Genomic DNA, 19,155 nt, shown 5'->3' on the forward strand with positions numbered 1-19,155 from the left:
GGCAAATTTCAAAATTATAATGAAAATTGGAGTCGAGTTCAGACTTAGAAGAGATGAGATGTTGAATGGAGGGGAGGCAATTTTAGATAAGGCTTGATAGAAGAGAGGATATTTGTTTAGAGAGGGACAACCAAAAAATATGTGATCTAAAGTTCCTTTTGAAAAAAAATTGTTATAAACTGCGTAAATATACAGAAAATAGGGCCACACTTAATGCGTACATATTATTTTACACTTTGTATCAGTTGGATAATATTGAGAAGTATAAGAAGACGAAAGTAAGAGAAGAAATAAGTCCAGAAAATTAAAAATAATGCATTTTAGTATCAAATTGATAATTTCACGTATTTTTTACACCGTGTTTTGACATAATAATATTAGGAAGTTTAAAAATATTTTTTAACTAAACCCAAACTAAGAACCTTTTTTAAGATCATATCTTCACATTTTGAGTCAAATAATCATAAATGAAATCATGTAACCTTCATCATAGCAAGTAATACCAATCTGAATCTACCTTGAATAAGTCACCGGTATTATTATTATTAATCACCACGCAGTGTAAACAATTCGCCTACGAGAACCGGTAAAAGAATAACAAATAACAGACACGAACGTTTCCCAGTTCACTGGCACCAAACAAACACTTCGCTCGGCGATATTTTCGACACTGGCAATAGTGGCGATTGGCCTACTGACTTAATAGGCTCACCCACACGCAATGATGCCATACCTACCGAAATATCGGTAGATCTACCGAGTTCGGCAAATATCTGCCGATCTACCGATATTCGTAGAAAATCTACCGGAAGTTGTGAAAATGGAAATTTTTTTCCGAAAATCACAATGTGGGTAATTTTCTTTTTCGAAATTCTCTAGCTATTTTATATCCAAATCTCTACCGATTTTCATTGTTGCGGCATGACATCCCACACGTACACTTCGGAGCGGCAGGAACAACGCGCCGCTACAGGCCGCCTTGGATTCTCACAATGGACTGCGCTGTAAACCGTTAAACGGCGCGAAACAGCGCTTGCGGTGGCTTTGTTTCTTTCCCGTAATTCGTGGCTTAGATAGCGGAAATTTTATCTTGTTTATACGCACCTTTAGGCCCTTCGTATATGGAGATACTAAATCCAGAAGTAGCAGCGGTCGGGAGTGGCGCGCGTTATCGTCGCTCCAAAGTGGACGTGTAATGGCCGCTATTGAAAATTGCCACAGATAGTCGATATTCCTGTCCCAGTTACAGGGAACCGATTCCCTTTGTGTCACTGGAACCGTCGATATTATTTCTTTGAGGAACCGGTTATATTTGGAACATTTCGTCACCTTTGTTGAACAAGGTTCTAACCGACATTTTTTTCCTAACTGACACATCTTTATTATATTTCCGTAGATGCTTACGAACTACGAAGCTCTAACATCAGGCTATGGATCATTAGCATCATTTTATGGATTCCTTTTATTTTACAAGGTTCTAACATCACTTTGAAATTTTTGCAATAGCGATTTTGTTTTGTATCCGACAGTTGATCGTTTGTTACGGTGTGGTGCAGTGTGGTTCGTTACTTTGGTTGGAAAAGGTTCTAACTGCGATTTACCGTGGACTGAGGTATCAAAGTTTGCAGAGACGAATTATTACAATCTATTTAACAATTTCTGTTTTTGAGGTTAAATGTTGGGTAAAGTATGTTAGTTTATCATTTTTTAAAGGAAAATATTTAAATAGGACGTGACCCCAACTTGAAATGGCACTAATGAAATGTAGTTAGTACCTTATGCAATGCATTATTATGCCCATTATGTAAAAATACAATATAAAACAGTAAAAAAATATGAATACTAAGTTTGTTTTTTCATTTCAAATAAAAACTAGGTCCAACAATAGTAATATCTAAAAAACATTTAAAAAATAACAACTAGAATCACTATCATCGATTAAAAATGTACTATTTGTTTATGTTTATTTTGATTCGAATAATTAAAACTTAAAACTTATAGTGATTTGTTTTTGGGGTATCATGACGTGTTGCGCTACCTCCTTCTTTAGCCAACGTTTGGACAGTATTGCAGAGTCCATCATCAGGGCAGATGTGTAACACATATCTGATGTGTTAGATGTGTTAAAAATCTGCCCTGATGATGGACACTGCAATGCTGTTCGAAACGTTGGCTAAAGAAAGAGGGAGCGCAACACAACATAATACCCCAAAAACAAATCACCATAATACTTTTGGCCGTGAAAATCTCTATAAAAACTATTCAATGAAATTAAAAATAAAGTTCATACGATTTTTCATAGATTATTTTTAAAACCAAAATGTATAAAATAAATCGATAAGGAAGCAATATTTTTTTCATTGGACAATCGATAATTTTAAAAATATTACGAATTATGCCAGTCATTATTAAATACCTGACAAATACCTGTTATTCTTGCCGACCAAATATTGCAAATTCCGACCACTGCTTTCAATAAATAATGTTCAACTCTCTCAATATAGCTTTATCTTATAAGTGAGGTTTGATGTTCTTCACAAAGTCCTTTACCTTTCGTCTCCAGCTCTAAGACCATCCTCCCCCGTCCTTCTTTCATCCAATCACGAAAAAACTCAATCTCTTCCTTGGGACTGCCCTTGTTCGCTTCAACTGAGACACCAATTTGGTCATATTTTTTAGTATCCCGTCGTCTAGATTTCTTTCTACATGTCTAGCCCATTGCATATTTTGACACTTACAAAAGCTTACGGCGGCGGCGGTTACATGCTCGTATCTTTACTTTACTATGTAAAATAATTTCATAGCCACCTCTTCTAACTTTCTATCTGTTTCCAAGGCTCTAGATTCACAGTGATGGAATGCAAGGCCATCATTTTCCAGATCGTGCAGAAGTTCAACCCGGTGATCACCGCGAAGACCTGCCACCCCATGAAGACAGCTCTATCCAGTTTCAACTTCATGCCAGAAAACGGATTTTGGATCGGAGTCAAACCTAGGGATACCAAATAAAAACCAATAGTTCGTTATTTTTAAGTACACCTAAGCAATTAATATAATTGCTGTCACCAACATTAATGTTTAAGTGTTCATGTTTTTCTATTCTTCCGTATAGACAATCTTCCCGCACTAAACATAACTAAAACGAAAAGTCTAACATTTAGCCTCAATAACTACTTTAAAAAATATTTATGTAGAGATCTCACTATCTGTCTATGTAACCCAATGGTAGGAGTAAATTTCACTAGACACTTGAGTGTAATAATTGACAATAAGCTTTGTTGGGAAGATCAAGTAATTAATGTTTCAAACCGTATGAAGAAACTGGCATATATCTTCAAATCGTTGTGAAATATGTTAAATAAAATGACAATAATACAATACACCCTATGTCAATCAATTGTATCTCGGGGTATAATAGTCTGGATAGGAAAAATAAAGGCTCAAAAATTGACAGGACGGGCTATTTACAGAGTACATTATATTCAGTTCAGGAAGGACTTCAAAGTAATTAATATAAAATCATAATACGTCCATAAATTCCAATTTGTCAAAATAAAAGGAATCACACCATAAAACAAGATAATCCAACCAATCCAACTATATTATTCCAATAGCGAAAACATCAATGGCCCAGTTACAGTTAAACATTTTCGCTCCTAAAATCTTCAATAATATATCAACTGAAATTAAGTCCTTAGCCAAAACTACAGATTCTGGAAGGCACTTGGGAACTTTTTCATTAGTGAATGTGATAATATTAGTTTTCCGTTTTTTCGTAACCAGGTAGACAGTAGTGCGTGTGTGTTTTCTGCTCGAGTGTGAGAGGTGGGTTGTTGACATTGTCACACCATAGAAATCAGAAAAAAACTGAATATATCATGTATGTATCTAATATAATCCTTAAGCATGTCTTTTTCATGTACAGAACATTATAGTTAGACTACGCCGTATCGCAAAAGGTGCACACCAGAAATAATATTGATTTTAGTAAAAAAATTGTACTTTATTTACAGGTTGTGTACAGCATATTTATTTTCTTGGCTTCAGACCAATCCAGAAGCCGTCGCGCGCGGCCATTGAAAAAGAGTCGAGCTTTATCTGAAGGGGATCCTGGGTGCGAGGAATCTTCACGAAGTTGAAATTGCGAAGGAGGTGGTAAATACAGGCTTTGGCTTCCATCAGGGCGAAACGGGAACCTGAAATAAAAGATCTCTATTTTTATTTTTAAACTGAGAGAAATAAACTTAAATTCTACCAATGGCGATGATGGCAATTAGAAATAGGATTGATTTATTGACGAAATTTTTTTTATGTTTTGAAATGTAATATTAATTGGTGAATTGATGAACCCACCGATGCAATTTCTAGGACCGGTTCCGAATGGAAGGAAAGAGAATGGTTTGATGTCTCCCTTGTTTGCGTCGGAGAATCTCTCCGGGTCGAAGGATTCCGGGTCCTTATAGTAGCGCGGGTCATGGTGGATGGCGTACACTGGAAACAGAATGCCCTGCCCGCGTTTGACCTGAAAAACAAATCAAAAAGTAATTCTAACCTTGATACCTTTATCTACTTATAACTTCAATTACTGTAAACAGAAAGGTGAAAATATAACTTTGTCTATCAATTTCTGAAAAGTTATTAAAGTCATTCTTATAATAATTGTCACAGCGTATTTATTTAGTATTTTTTCTAACCTGGTAAGATTGTTTGCTAGACTCATTTGCTGGAGGCAAATTATATGCTTTCGTACATTTCCTGTCAATAGACACGATAGGTGGCCAGAAGCGAAGGGTTTCTGGAAGAAATAAACACATTAGTAAGTATTAAGGCGCTCTAGGGGCGGCCGGCTGCTTTTTTAAGCGCTCCGCGTTTATTTTGAAAAATCTTGGGAAGTTTTCAATTTTTTCGGTGTAGATAAAGTGTAAAATAACCGTAATAATTTTTAAGTTAGATGTATAAAAATAAAATAATTTTAGTGTCGCTGATTCGAGATTAACTAAAGTTTTAATACAAAATTTCAAATATTTTAAGTTCAAATCTGCCACGTTGTTCTAGAAGTGCATAATAACGCTGCAGCATCGGTAAAATCGGTCGAAAGAATTGGCCACATGTGCAGTATGAAAGACAAGCGAGCAACCGTGTCAAGTGTAAATGCGTCAAGTGATTTATAATGGGTATTCTTTGAACTATGGTGACTGTAAACAATATCCGATACGACAGGGCGACACTACTACATCTCAAAAGTGAAAGTGTTTTTTTGGACCCTAAATTAGCCGCAAAAATATCATTATATGACCTTGGACGCGATAATGATACTACTCGTAAAATTAGATTTCGTGGTTGCCGTGCTGGACGCTATCATAAAAAACATACACTGTGCATCAGAAAGGAACAATATGACACAATACTTTGTGATACAGCACAGGCCGAAAACACTCCTGCTGTAAGTGATCGGGCTACACTCCTAAGTTTTAAAAGTGATAGTGTGTTGAACCCTTCAGTGACTGCAAAAGAAACCATATACAATCCAGTCCGTGATCCGAATGTGAAATTTAGATACAGGGGGTGTCGCGGTGGACAAAAAACAAAATATTTTTGCAGGGAGGAACAATACGTTCCAAAAATTATTAATAATAATAATAACAGTGGTAATGAAAATAACAATAAGTCTCCGTCAGTACTGGATGTTCAAGTAGTCGAACCGATCGACAAACAGAATTACCTACCGTCTAAAGCCCTCCGCGATTCTGATAAATTCCACAACAACTTAAATGAAATTAGATTAGAACGACATGCCAACTATAGGAGCAGACAGCTTGCGATTGGTTCCTGGAATGCTCGATCCCTTAACAACAAACTAGAGGTGGTGGACGATATTTTCAGAGACCAAAAACTCCATATCCTAACTGTCACAGAAACTTGGCACGAGAACAGTGATTCGTACACAATTAAGAGACTCCGAGCTTTAGGGTATGTGGTTCTTGAAGAAGCCCGACCTAGTAGGGACCTACCATCAAACAATATCTCACACGTGAATCACGGGGGTGTCGCGATAATAGCCCGACCAGGATTACGGCTAAACAAAGTAGCTCTCGGTACATTTAACACGTTTGAGTATATTGGATGCAGGGTTTCTTCTTCAGGAACGTCGTTCATGTTGTGCACCCTTTATAGGCCCGGATCGAAACCAATCTCTGTCGAATTTTATAATGAGTTTTCACAGTTTTTGGAAGTTTCAGTCGGACTCTCCGACACACTCATTATTACAGGCGACATTAATATTCGTCTCGAGCGCGTGACATCACCAAACACTGTTAAATTCTTAGATCTATTAGCCAGCTTTGGATGCCACCAATGGGTCGACGTCCCAACTCATGATGCTGGTGGTACATTAGATGTACTAATTTCAAAGAACAGTGATCCACCGCTTTCAGCAGATATTCGTGATATAGGACTGTCAGACCATCGGCTCGTTTGCACTGATATTGATTTTAACCCGCCTAAAGTACCATATAAAACAATTGTATCAAGGGAATGGCGTAAATTTTGCTTTAGCGATTTTCTGGAAGAGTTACAGACCTCTCTTATGTACACCCAATGTTTGGGAAACAAAGACCCCTACCGAACTTGTCAAGACATATAATAAAACACTTTCATGTCTGTTAGATAAATATGCCCCGACATCATCAAAAACACGCAAAGTTCGAAAGTCTGACGGCTGGTTTGACGATGAATGTCGAAACCAGAAGAGACTTATGCGGAAATTAGAGAGGACCTATAGGAAAAACTCTTCTGTAACTACAAGAGACGAGTGGATCCTTTCTCAAAAACAGTATACGTGTAAAATTAATTCCAAAAGATCAGACTATTGGAAAGAAAAGATTAACTCTGAGCGAACCAACCCGCGACGTCTTTGGAACTCAATAAAGACAGTAATTTCGGAAGTCACTGTTCCAACGAAAATAGATATTACCCCGGAAGCTTTCTCAATTTTTTTTCGGGAAAAAATTGAATCCATTCGTGCTTCCGCGTCTCACGCCCCTCCGCCAATATTCACTTTAAATTCTAAAGGAATTTTGTCTTCCTTCAAACCCACAACGCTGGAAGAAGTAATAAAAATTATTTCAAGCTCGCCTAATAAACAGTGCAGTCTTGATCCCATACCGACATGGTTATTAAAACAATGTTATACTGTTTTAGCTCCATTCCTAGTTCACGTTTTTAATAAATCACTTAGCACGGGTGACTTTCCTGAACCAAGTCAGCTGTAGTTACACCAATCCTGAAAAATTCAAAACTAGACGCCGATAACTTAGGTAATTATCGGCCCGTTTCAAACTTACCATTTATTTCAAAAATCCTGGAGAAAATTGCTGCCGCACAAATAACCAGTCACTTGAATTCAAATAAATTATTCGCAAAACGTCAATCTGCGTACAGAAAGTTCCACTCAACTGAAACCGGACTACTTCGTATGCTATCAGACATAACTCTGGCCGTAGAGTCAGGTAAGTTATCACTTATCTCACTCCTAGACATGAGTGCAGCGTTTGACACGATTGATCATGAATTCCTCATTAGGAGATTAGAGGAAACATTTGGTTTGAATTCCGACATAAAAAATTGGCTGGTATCCTATTTATCCAATCGCTTACAAGCCGTGAGGGTTGGAAATAAATTGTCCAACTTCGCAACACTATCTTCAGGGGTACCCCAGGGATCCGTTTTGGGTCCACTTCTCTTCATCCTTTTTACAAATGATGTCGCCAAAATAATCGAGTCGTTTGATCTCTTGTCTCACTGCTACGCTGACGATCAGCAAGTTTATTTTTACTGCGCTCCAAATGATATCAATAGTCTCAAAATCCGTATAACTGAATGCCTAGAAGCAATAACTCGTTGGATGTCTTCAAACAAGCTGAAGCTCAATCCATCTAAGACTGAGTTTCTCTAGGTAGCCACAAACAAACGTCAACATTTCATAGACAATTCACCTATTACTATTTCCGGCAGCGATATCATCCCAAAAACAACAGTCAAACTTCTCGGTGTCAATTTAGATTCAGACGTTTCGTTTAAAAGTCAAATAAATAGGACTGTAAGCACCGGTTTTTTTCACCTAAGACAACTCAAGTCTGTCCGAAGAAACCTTCCTTCAGAAGCAACAAAACTACTTATCAACTCTTACGTAGTCTCACGTCTCGATTACTGCAACGGCATTTATGCCAGCCTTCCAAAATATCAAATTGACAAACTTCAATCAGTGTTTAATGCAGCAGCACGGCTCATAACCGGGGTTTCAAAATATTCGCACATTTCAGAACACCTTCGTAACCTTCATTGGCTCAAGTGCCCTGAAAGAATCCAGTACAAACTGTGCTGGATGGTGTTTAAATCCATCAATGAAATGGCCCCACCCTACATCTCTGAACTATGCTTCCCGGAAAACACTGGTCTGAGGCAGTCAACGCTTAGATCAGCAACATCAGCAGCTGTAGGCAGACTGATAGAACCTATGCGCAAGCCAAATACTAAGTTTGGTGATCGCGCTTTCGGAGTATCTGGGCCGAAGGCTTGGAATAAACTCCCTCCGGAACTAAGATCCATAACAAGTCCAACAGAATTCAGGTCTAAATTAAAAACTTACCTTTTTAAGCTGTCGTATCCTTAAATTAAATATACCAATCCTAAGAGAAAGTCCAGTTATATTCAATTTTTCAATTAAGTCCTAAATCCTGTATCTAAATTTCGCCAATAAACAATTAGATAATGATAATTAAGTGTTAATCTCAAGTGACCTATCAGGTAAGTATTGAACTGTATATTTTCTCCATAAATAGTTAAGTAATAACATAGACCACTGTACAAATGTATTATAAGTTTGTACAGCGCCCTTGAGGTGTTTTTGCACAAAAACGGCGCTATACAAGTCATCCAAGTATTATAATTATTATTATTTCGAAAACCTCATGTTTCGATAGCAGCTGTCTCACAATTTTAAGGGTAAGTCGCTTCGAAATAAATAACAGTCCCAACAGCTCTCAACCGTCTGGAGCCATCTATGGCATTCCCAATTGAGGTATATTGTGAGGCTGAACGTGTTGGAGGGGAAGGAGATGGGAAGATAAAGTGGGGGAGTACCTGGCTATTCAGATCTGGTCACCAAACACAGCAAAAGCCATTTCAATCAACGTTTCAATTCTGGATGGTGGTCTTACACCAAGGCGATACTGAGAGTATCTTTCACTCTGGGACGTGCCGCAAGTACACTTTATTATTTTAAATAAATAAAATGTGACATAACACAAATTAATGAAATAAAATCTACTTGCCCACTCTCGAATGGTTTATTAAATCATACTGACCTGTCACAACCATGTCCATGTACTTCATCCCCTGTAGGTCGTTGTAGTTGAGTTTGTCCCCATTGGTGCTGGCTAGCTCATCAATCTCTTCTTGCAGTCTCTGCTGGATGTCTGAGTGTAGAGTCAGCTCGTGGGCCATGAAGCTCAGGAGGGTTGAAGAGGTTTCAAAGCCGGCAAACAAGAATAGTACAGCCTGGGCAGTCAGCTCATCGTCAGTCCATTCTGTGGGTATTGAAACAAATGTTCATATTACTTAAAAGTTGGGACGTTTAACCTAGGCAGAAATCTCAAAAAGTAATTCTCTACTGTATCTGGAAGTGAATTGTGTGAAAAATATGTTAGTTTGCAAGAGAAAAGTGGAGTCACAAAGTGGACCAATTTTGAACGACACTCGTGTAGAACAGTTGAAAATCAATCACTTTGTATCAGTTCAGAATGGCGAGTACACAAAACCAAGTATAAACATGGAAGATTAAAGCTATTCTCACAATACCCTGGACAAAAAGGGAGAAACAAGAATTGTGGAATATGTTTAGTTTAGATTTTTTTAATGATTCAATGTACTCTTCATATTATGAGGAACGAAAAATACAAGGTTACCAAATTATTGATGGTCAGGGAAGAGTGATGAAAGTCGAAACAAAGGAAGACGCTACATCTAATGGCTTTGCAATCTACTTCTATGTATGACTGCAACCTATAAAGAGTGCAGTTTCTGTGGCATTAAGATTGAACCAACAAAAGGAGTATGTATTTACTCCTCTGAACCGTTTCCTTTCCCACGTGAGATTCCTCCACAGTGGCAAATCCGTCCTTAATAGTATCTCCATGTGTGTCGTCTTCATGCTTCAGCATTCCCTTCTTGGTATCCATGAGCATTTTGATCATGTCGTGCCTGACTATGTTGTGCTTTTCCCTGGCTTCCATCGTGTCGCCTACCAGGCGCCTGAAGTAATTCTGGACTTTCTCAGTCATTAGAGTAACTTTGAAAAACTGAAATTAATTCGTAAATTATATTATTTGTTTTAAGTATAGCGACGTAGTTCGAGTCACAAAGACAATGAAATTGAATAGGTGTCGCGAGATCTGCTTGTACAGTTTTACAATGTCCAAATGGAAAATCCACATTTTCACTAGTTTGAAATAGTACAAACTCTATAACTTTAACGTGTTCTTTTTTCTCCTTTTTGCAGCCAATTGCATAGTAATATAGCTTTAAAAATATATTAAGAAATTTTGCAATCATTTTCTAATTCCAACACACGATTAGATTTACCTTTATCAATTTAGGGGCTGAATACAAAAGAATGGTCTTAACGAGCTGAGCCCCAAAGTATTCGGTGGCTTCATGGGTTATCTGGTAGAATTCATTGTCTTTATTCTTGAGCGAGTCGACCTCTAACCCGAAGGCTGTGGTGGCAATGACGTCATTGGCGTAACGTGTGAAACCATCCTTCATCTCTATTTCGACTAGACCCTTATCTGAAAAACAAACGAAATAATTTAAAAACTCACCCTGCTCTTCAAAATAATAATCTCTTTTGATGGGTACGAATATTTTGTGGATTTAACATGAATGGCTACTTTTGTTTTCTGGTTTTTTTATCTCTTCCAGGTAGTAATCAGACATGTTCTGTCCGCACTTGACCACAAAGTCGAACATCCCCCTCATTTTGGAGCTGGTGAAGGCTGGACTCAGGGTAGCCCTCATATCTCGCCATTTCTGACCTGGAAAAATTATCACATAATGAGTTAATTACTTATTTTATTAACCTTTAGGGAGAGGTTATATATAAGAAAACGTATAGTGCTAGGAATGCGGAGTAAAAATGTAACTGGCTTAACAATGCAGTGTTTACTTTTTGAAGCAACTAAAATTGTTCCTCTGAAACCGCGTGAAATTACTAATTGTGCATATTGGTAGCCTCAAGAAGGCAAAAGTCGCTGTCTGCATAACTTGCAGACGTTTTAAAAAACGGGATGATCACTACTGCGATAGAAATTCAGGTTAGGCTTACAGATTATGGTCGACAGTGATCTTCCCTAGAAGTCCTATCTATCACCTTTGGTGTTGTATTAATGTATGTTTTTTGTTTTTGTTTTTGGCTGTTTTATGTATTCTCAAGGATACGGCAGTTCTTTGAGAACTCTTTATATTAGCGATGACCCGGGGATATACATCACATGAGAAGACTATGAACTCATAATAAATCAATCAAATGAAGATCTAAATAATATATCAATAGGGCTGAAGAAAAATAAACTAAAAACAGTAACACAAACAAAAAAACAAATATTGATAGACGGCGAAGCTTTGAAAGAAGTGTTAAGAAGTGGAAGAGCAAAATAACAACAAAAGAACAAATAATAAAAAAAATCACTGTTGGGAAGAATATGAAGATTCCTAAACACAGTCCCCAGTAAAAATGTATACAACGCAATCATTGTACCACACGCTAATTACTATAGCAGCATTCTATTTTTAGCCAACGATGGATTAATGAAACAAATGATATTACTACAAAATACAGCTATGAGAATTATACTGAAGAAAAATAGATATTCGAAAAACAAAGAAATTTTGAATGAGTTGAATATTTGGTCATTTAAACTAATTATTTATTTCAATACTTTATTTTTAATCTACAAAATAATTAATGGTCAAACATCAAATGAATTTCGAAGAAAAAATTAAAACCTGCACACACATGAAACGAGAAAAAGAAACGAAATAAGACTACCCAAGTAAAAAAACCCACAGGCAAAGTAATTGATGTGTGAAGCAATGAAGATTTTTGGCCATTTTTTTAGTTTTTATTTTTTTTATTTATTTGGTTTTACGCCAATAACCAGAAGAAATAAAATTAGGAGAAAATATTAGCGAAAATAACTCATTATTACGAAAAAATGTGATTGATTTATTCTTAAAAAATATTTTAAAAAAATATTACATATTTAATAGGTAATTGATATTCCGTCACTGCATTTTTAATGTGAATTTCGTGATTCTTTCTTTTTACTGCTTTTTTTTAAATTACCACGTACTGGTATAGGTTATTATAAATGAATTTGTTTTTCGCTTCACCTTTGTGGTTTTAGTATTTAACAATTGTGTTTGTGTATTTCCCATCAGGCTCATCTATAAAATATTAACTGACCCATTACTTCATACTATGTTACTGACTTCTGCTATGCATGGAACCTTGATGTTTTAGATTCATTCAACATATATGTAGCGTAATTTATTAAAAAATACAGTCCTTGTGAGAGTCCTGAAGGAGTAACCATCTGTTACTTTTAGACCTCCAGTGTAAATATTGGTAGATAAAAAATGACAGATTGCGGCTTTAGTTTAAAGCCAAATTGAATATAACTTATTCTTATTATTGGTATTCCTTTTACAGACAATTTAAAGAAAATTTCTACGTTTTTTTTTCAATATATGAGAAGTTATTAAAAAATTTGAATCAATTTAAAAAAAAGTTTATCAAAGATTTTAAACAAATTTAGGCAGGTAGTCAATTGTGAGGATGAAGTAAATTAGGCTTAGGCAATACAATTAGAAATATTATATCAAACCTCCAAGAGTGAAAAGATTGTTCGCGAACACTGGATCCAATGTCTCATCGACTATTCCCAGATGGTCGGTGAAGTGATCAAAGTCTTTAATGGCAATTTGCTTTATGAGTTCCAAGTCTGTGATCATCACCATTGGACTTAAGAATTGAACGATTCCAATGTATCTGAAATTTGAAGAATGCTGCATGATTATGGTATAATAGATATCTGCAGGCTTAACTAACTAACTATTTAATTATGGTGGAAAACTCTTAATTTTTAGTTAAAAAGGTATGAGTATAGTAGGTAAAATTTGATATTTTGTTAAAACTCCTTCTAAATGTATAGAAATAAAAAAGAAGCGTGAAGGACAGAGTCTCAGGACGGCGCTCGAAGATATACATAGAATATTAAATCGACAGGATAGAAAATCAATGCAAAAAAAATCATTCGATGGTATCCAAGAGTAACTAAGTGTAACCAAATGTATCCAAGAGTAAGCAAAGGTGACCGAGAGTAACCAAGAGTGACCAAGATTAACTAAGAGTGATCATGAGAAACCAAGAGTAACTGAAAGTAACCAAGAGTAACCGAGAGTAATCAGAAGTAACCAAGAGTAAGCAAGGATAATCGAGAGTAACCATTCTTGACGTGATTTTTCACAAAAACGGCGCTACACAAATCATCCAAATATTATTTTGATTATATTATTAACCAAGATAAGCAAAGATAAGTGAGAGTAACCGAGAGTGAACAAGAGTAACTATTGAAGGGGAAGGCAAGTTAGGTGGAAATTTATGAAAACGCTCACCAAGAAACCTAGAAAAATAGAACTAGATTAGAGATTATCCGATGGTGGCTGTAGTTATGGTTGAAATACTCCTTTTGAACGATTTTCAAAATTATTTAACAGTTTTGGTAACCCAGTATGCAGAATATATTGCCTTACCTTTCCCGAGGGCTGTACTTGTACATTCTGGTTGTCCAGTCCCTGAAGTGCTCCTTTTTCTGGATGATCTTCACCATGTGGCCCAAGAAGGGCACGTAGGTCGGAGGACTCTTGACTCCCCGCGAGCTGAAGTGGATGTTCTCCCATCTCAGGTACAGAAATAGGAAGCTCACCAAGCCGATCACGGCATAAAGGACGTAGGACAACATTTCTGAAAGTCGAATGAAATATTTATTATTGGAAATTTTTGATAACCCTATTATTATGCCATGGACTTAACGAGCCTTATTACCTTGCGTGTACCTACGCGTGAGACAAGACTGACTGATTTTGCCTAATGTTCCAAAGTCTGCTAGTAATTATTTAGAAAATTCACCAATTCAAAGGCTACACGAACTTGATAATAAGTAGTTCAACCAATATTTACCGCCACCACTCAGTGTCCAAACTAAAAGTCACTGAAGAAGAAGATAATTCTTAGCGAAACATAAAACAGTACAGTACTCTGAAAAAGAAAAAAACTGTCTCCACTAGGAATCGAACCCAGGATCTCTTGTCTCACCGAACAGCTTGCTTATAAAAAATTATGAATATAAAAACCTTCAAGGCGTGAATAAATAAATAATTTTTTTGGAAGATTGGCCGAATTTATTATATGGTATTACTTCACTAACAAACTTTCGCAATTTGTTATTAAATTTAAGGTATCCTTAATTCCTGTACTACAATGCCTGCCATGCCTGGTTCCTGGCATGGTTTTTGTGAGTAGTTTCTTGATAAATAATTACTTCCTCTTCACAACCAAACAATGTTTCTATTTAGTCTAGATATTCTTATAATCGGGAATGAGTGTGTAGGATTTCCTGGAGGCCAACATCCTCTCTATCATGCTCTCAAAATCTTTCTGTTGCTAAAAACTAACTGCTAACCCAACTCGGTTCTGAACATGTAGGGGCAAACCTATACACTAGAGATATATCTTGTGGAACTCTATAAACTCTATGAACTACTAGCACTAGAGCCATCTATGTTATGTACTTCGAATGATAACAGTTATGTGGCAAACATATTTCCATACATTTGCATAACAAGTTGGTAACACTATAAAAGGAAGGAAACGTCAAGCATTTCTCATATATGAAATAAATGATAATTGAACGATTTTATTGACTTGACCAAATTGAAAAAATGTGCTCAACAAAACGAGTTAATTAAGTTCAAACTTATTCTTAGGAAAAGGGTTGCATACTACCTCCTGGGTTATCTAGCACGATCGATCGATGCTTTCAACAACTTGTCATCGTACCCAAGCACGACTGCAGATCACCAACGAACAAAAAATGGTTCACAGCGACTAAGTGTTCTTCATTTATTCGACGTGAACTGTTGTTTGTACGTTAGCAATTTGCAGTCGTGCTCGGTAACAATGACAAGTTATCGACATTCATGTCGATAATTCTTTATCGATCGAGTTATAATATTATGTTACGTATACATTTGCGAATCGAAACGCGAGCCGAGCCAAGAATTGCAAGCGGCATTTCACCCCATTTGCGCTTACTTCGTTCCTTTCCCATAAGTTGAGTTAAGTTGAAACTCGGCAATTCGGCTTGCGTATGTATATGCAGCATCAGAAGGTACACGCTTCATCTTAGATTCGTGTAATTATATTGATGTTAGATTAACGTGTATAACTAATTTGATAAAAAAGTGCTTTATACACTATTTTGTCCCATTATTATAAAAACTAGTTTATTGAATACAATGACGATAGGCATAAACAAAACAAATAAATAAAAATTGTAAAGCAGAATTCCTTAAAAATTGAAAGAGAGCATCGATAGGGAACTGTGTTATTATAGTGTAAATCACCGGTTTCTGTTTTTAATCAAAAATATTATAAAAAAATGTTTAAGTCATCTCACTAGGCAGAGCTTGCTTCGAATTTGAAAACAAAAGTGAATGTCATATAGATGTATTGGTGAATAAAATTAAAATAACTTAGAGAAACAGAAATAAATTAAACAATTAAAAGGTAATATAAAGAAATAAAAATAATAAAAAATGAAAGAAATGCAATAGAAATGAGAAAAAATGATGAAAAGGAGTATAATTAAGGCATGAAGTTTGTTGTTATATTATATATGGTATCGATGAGAAAAAAATAGACATTCAGAAAATCGACATTGTTAAAAACAATTTTGAAACTTTTTTAAACAAAGTACGTAATTAGTGAATATTAAAATAAAATTGTAGCTTTTGTTAATATTTTTTTCATACATACCTGCCTACTATTTCCACTATCACTCTTCACAAAACAAGATAATTTTTCAAGACAAGTCTAGTAGATCAATAGTCACGAAGAGAAATAAACGGAGAGATTCCTGTCTGTCAAACTGAACCTAACCGGTCGAAAGTCAGCGGCAGTAGCCGGTGACCTCGGGCTGGTTTATCAATTTGGTCAGATTGAGTAATCGACATAATGCGTCGTCAAATTTCAAGTGGTAAGATAGATAAAACAATGTCATTATTTTAAATTGTTGTGTCGCCGATCGTCATTTGTCAATAGTTAGCCGTCAGTCGTTCTTTAAATATTACATTTTTATCTTATTTTTTTATTATATCTGTATCAGAAGTAGTACATCCTGTAGATTCACCTTAAATGGGACTTGGGTTCAGGATTGATTATAAAACGTAAGGCTGGTTGAATATTTACAGAGATCGTTTATTGCTTGCTAACTGTGAGACTACAGAATACCGAATGGCAATACAGACTACCGCCGAAGTGCTCCCCGCACCTCGCGGCCCGTAGGTAGGTACCGAGTACCACATTCTCCCCCACTTAAGAGGAGAACTCCTACCAGGTTTACATCTTACCTGAGCCTGTTTACAACATATTTATAGAGTTATCATATATAGCAAAATTATAATAAAGGTTGTTACACATTAGTTTTTTCTATGCCGCAGCCTTCCAGTCCAAGGAGACTGCCACGGTGGTTCCTGAAACAGAGGAGAAGACCCATTAGCCCCTTTCCGAAAATAATGGGAAAGGTCTAGGTCTGATACTCTCATATCAGAGCCTAGATCGTCACTATACACTTTTTCACGCTCTTTAGGATTCCACCTTACACTCATTGGTGTCAGTTGATCCTCATGTCTTTTCCAGATTTGCCCTGTGTCTTTTATGAAAATTAAGTAGGTATTAAATCCAATTCTTTTTTTAATGATACCTACCACCCAACCTTTTTTTCCTCTAAAATCCTTAGTCATCACCTTTTTCCCCACCACAAATATATTCATATTTCTTTTCTTAGATTTATAACTCTTTTTCTGATTTTCTCTACTAACTAATATTTTACTCTTTACTTTATCCGACATACACCTCTCCCCCCTCCTTTCCGCAATCACTGGAGAAATGAAATCAAACACGGACCTTAATCGTCGTCCTAACATAGCCACCGCTGGTTCTACACCAGTCGTGATATTTGGGGTATTCCTATAATCAATTAGGAATTTTGTTAACCTATCATCGACGTCTCTAGGTAACCCCCCATTATGTAAAATCTTTTTTAAAAAATTTTTACACGTTTTAACTCCGTTTTCAGCTAACCCATTACTCTGCGGATGATTCACAGGAGAAGTGATGTGCTGGATTTTTCTATCTTTACAAAAACGCTTAAATTCTTCTGAACAGAAAACAGACCCGTTATCCGATACAATAGTTTCTACAGTACCAAATTGAGCAAACATCCTCTTTAATTCCCTTAAAGTATTATCCGTATTAGCTTGTTTTAAATTAATGCATTCTATCCACTTGGTACTTGCATCTACTATAATTAAAAAATTTGTATTAGCCATCGGACCAAAAAAATCAATATTAATTCTTGTCCACGGCTTTTCCTCAATCGGCCAATGTTGTAAAGGAGTTTTTGGTGGATTCGCCTGATTTTCCAGACACTCTTTACATGATCTAACTAAATTTTCTATATCTTTTCCCATTTTTGGCCACCAGAAATACCCTCTTGATAACCCTTTAGTTTTAGCTATACCTAAATGTGAACGATGTAACATATTTAACAAATCCCCTCTCATAGAATTTGGAATGATGGCTTTATGTCCCCAAAAAATACAATCTTCTACTAAAGACAACTCATCTCTAATTTTCCAAAAAGCCCATAACTCACTATCTTTTGGAATTTTCCTTGGCCAACCCTGCCTTAAATATTGTTTTACCAATGATAATACGTCATCTTTAATAGTGGTTTCCTTTAAATTATCAACATTTAATGGAACCTGAGAGTTATCACTAACATAAAATAACAACTCTTTTTCAATATCCTGAAAATTAATGGAACTTAGCTTCTCAATATATAAATCCTCCGATTTATTTGTCTCTTCTATTGGTAATCTTGATAAAAAATCTGAACAATTTTTTTCTGATGCTACATATTCAATTTCATAGTTAAACCCCGCCAAAATTAAACTGTAACGTTGCAATCTATTAGCACTCAATACAGGAATGCCCTTCTTTTCTGACAAAATTCGTACTAACGCTTGATTGTCGCATTCTAATTTGAATTTCCTACCGTATAAATATACAAATAATTTTTTTAATGCAAACACTATCGCTGTTGCTTCTAAATCTAAAATACTATATTTACTCTCTGTGTCTGTCAATTTCCTTGATGCAAACGCTATAGGTCTACTACTACCATTTGAATAAGTATGTAAAATTGTCGCACCCAATCCCTCTAAGGATGCATCCGTTACTAATTTTACTGGTAAACGTGGATCAAAATGTACTAACACGCAATCAGAAGAAATTTCTCTTTTAAGTTCTAAAACTGCATTTTCACAGTCCTTTGACCAAATCCACTCCGAATCTTTTTTTAATAATTTATATAGAGGTCCTAACAAACTAGATATATTCGGAATAAAATTTCTATAATAGTTAACTAAACCTAAGAAACTTCTTAACTGGTTAATATTACATGGGCTACTAGACTCCATTATTGCTTTAACTTTACTTTCTAATGGTCTAAAACCTTCCTTCGAAATAAAGTACCCCAAGTATTCAATACTTGTTTTGAAAAATTCACACTTTTCTTCATTTACCGTGAGACCACAAAGTTTTAATCTATTCAAAACTGCTAATAAATTTTTATTATGTTCCGCAACTGATTTGCCCGTAATCAAAATATCATCGTAAAATATAATTGTTCCGTTTAAACCTTGCAATGAATTAAACATAACCCGCATAAATATACCTGGTGCTGCATTCAA

At 35.9% G+C, this 19,155-nt stretch overlaps 2 protein-coding genes across 3 annotated transcripts in view; both read right to left on the reverse strand.

Annotated features, from left to right (window-relative positions):
- Nucleotides 1–661, reverse strand: part of LOC149410499 (uncharacterized) — a 54,750-nt gene extending 54,089 nt beyond the window's left edge. The window contains exon 1 of the mRNA XM_089648260.1: nucleotides 518–661. The gene's annotated coding sequence lies outside the window, so the exon portion shown is untranslated. The remainder of the gene's footprint in view (nucleotides 1–517) is intronic.
- Nucleotides 662–3,974: 3,313 nt separating this feature from the next.
- Nucleotides 3,975–17,387, reverse strand: LOC149410500 (cytochrome P450 9e2-like). Of its 2 annotated transcripts, none has more exons than XM_089647971.1 (10): nucleotides 16,530–17,387; nucleotides 13,873–14,083; nucleotides 12,945–13,108; nucleotides 10,950–11,093; nucleotides 10,642–10,847; nucleotides 10,124–10,358; nucleotides 9,366–9,587; nucleotides 4,695–4,795; nucleotides 4,354–4,522; nucleotides 3,975–4,196 (listed from the first exon to the last, which is right to left on the reverse strand). In XM_089647971.1, exons 2-10 carry the CDS (start codon nucleotides 14,079–14,081, stop codon nucleotides 4,030–4,032), a joined length of 1,617 nt encoding a protein of 538 aa, XP_089504097.1. In that variant the 5' UTR covers nucleotides 14,082–14,083; nucleotides 16,530–17,387; the 3' UTR covers nucleotides 3,975–4,029. The 2 variants fall into 2 exon arrangements, with proteins under 2 accessions (XP_089504097.1, XP_089504096.1); XM_089647970.1 differs by lacking the exon at nucleotides 16,530–17,387 and adding an exon at nucleotides 16,157–16,306.
- Between the last annotated feature and the right edge of the window lie 1,768 nt (nucleotides 17,388–19,155).

This window comes from Hesperophylax consimilis, chromosome 27, assembly GCF_061612785.1.
Source record: "Hesperophylax consimilis isolate HC1 chromosome 27, BYU_Hcon_1.0, whole genome shotgun sequence".
NCBI classification, from domain to species: Eukaryota; Metazoa; Arthropoda; class Insecta; order Trichoptera; family Limnephilidae; genus Hesperophylax; species Hesperophylax consimilis.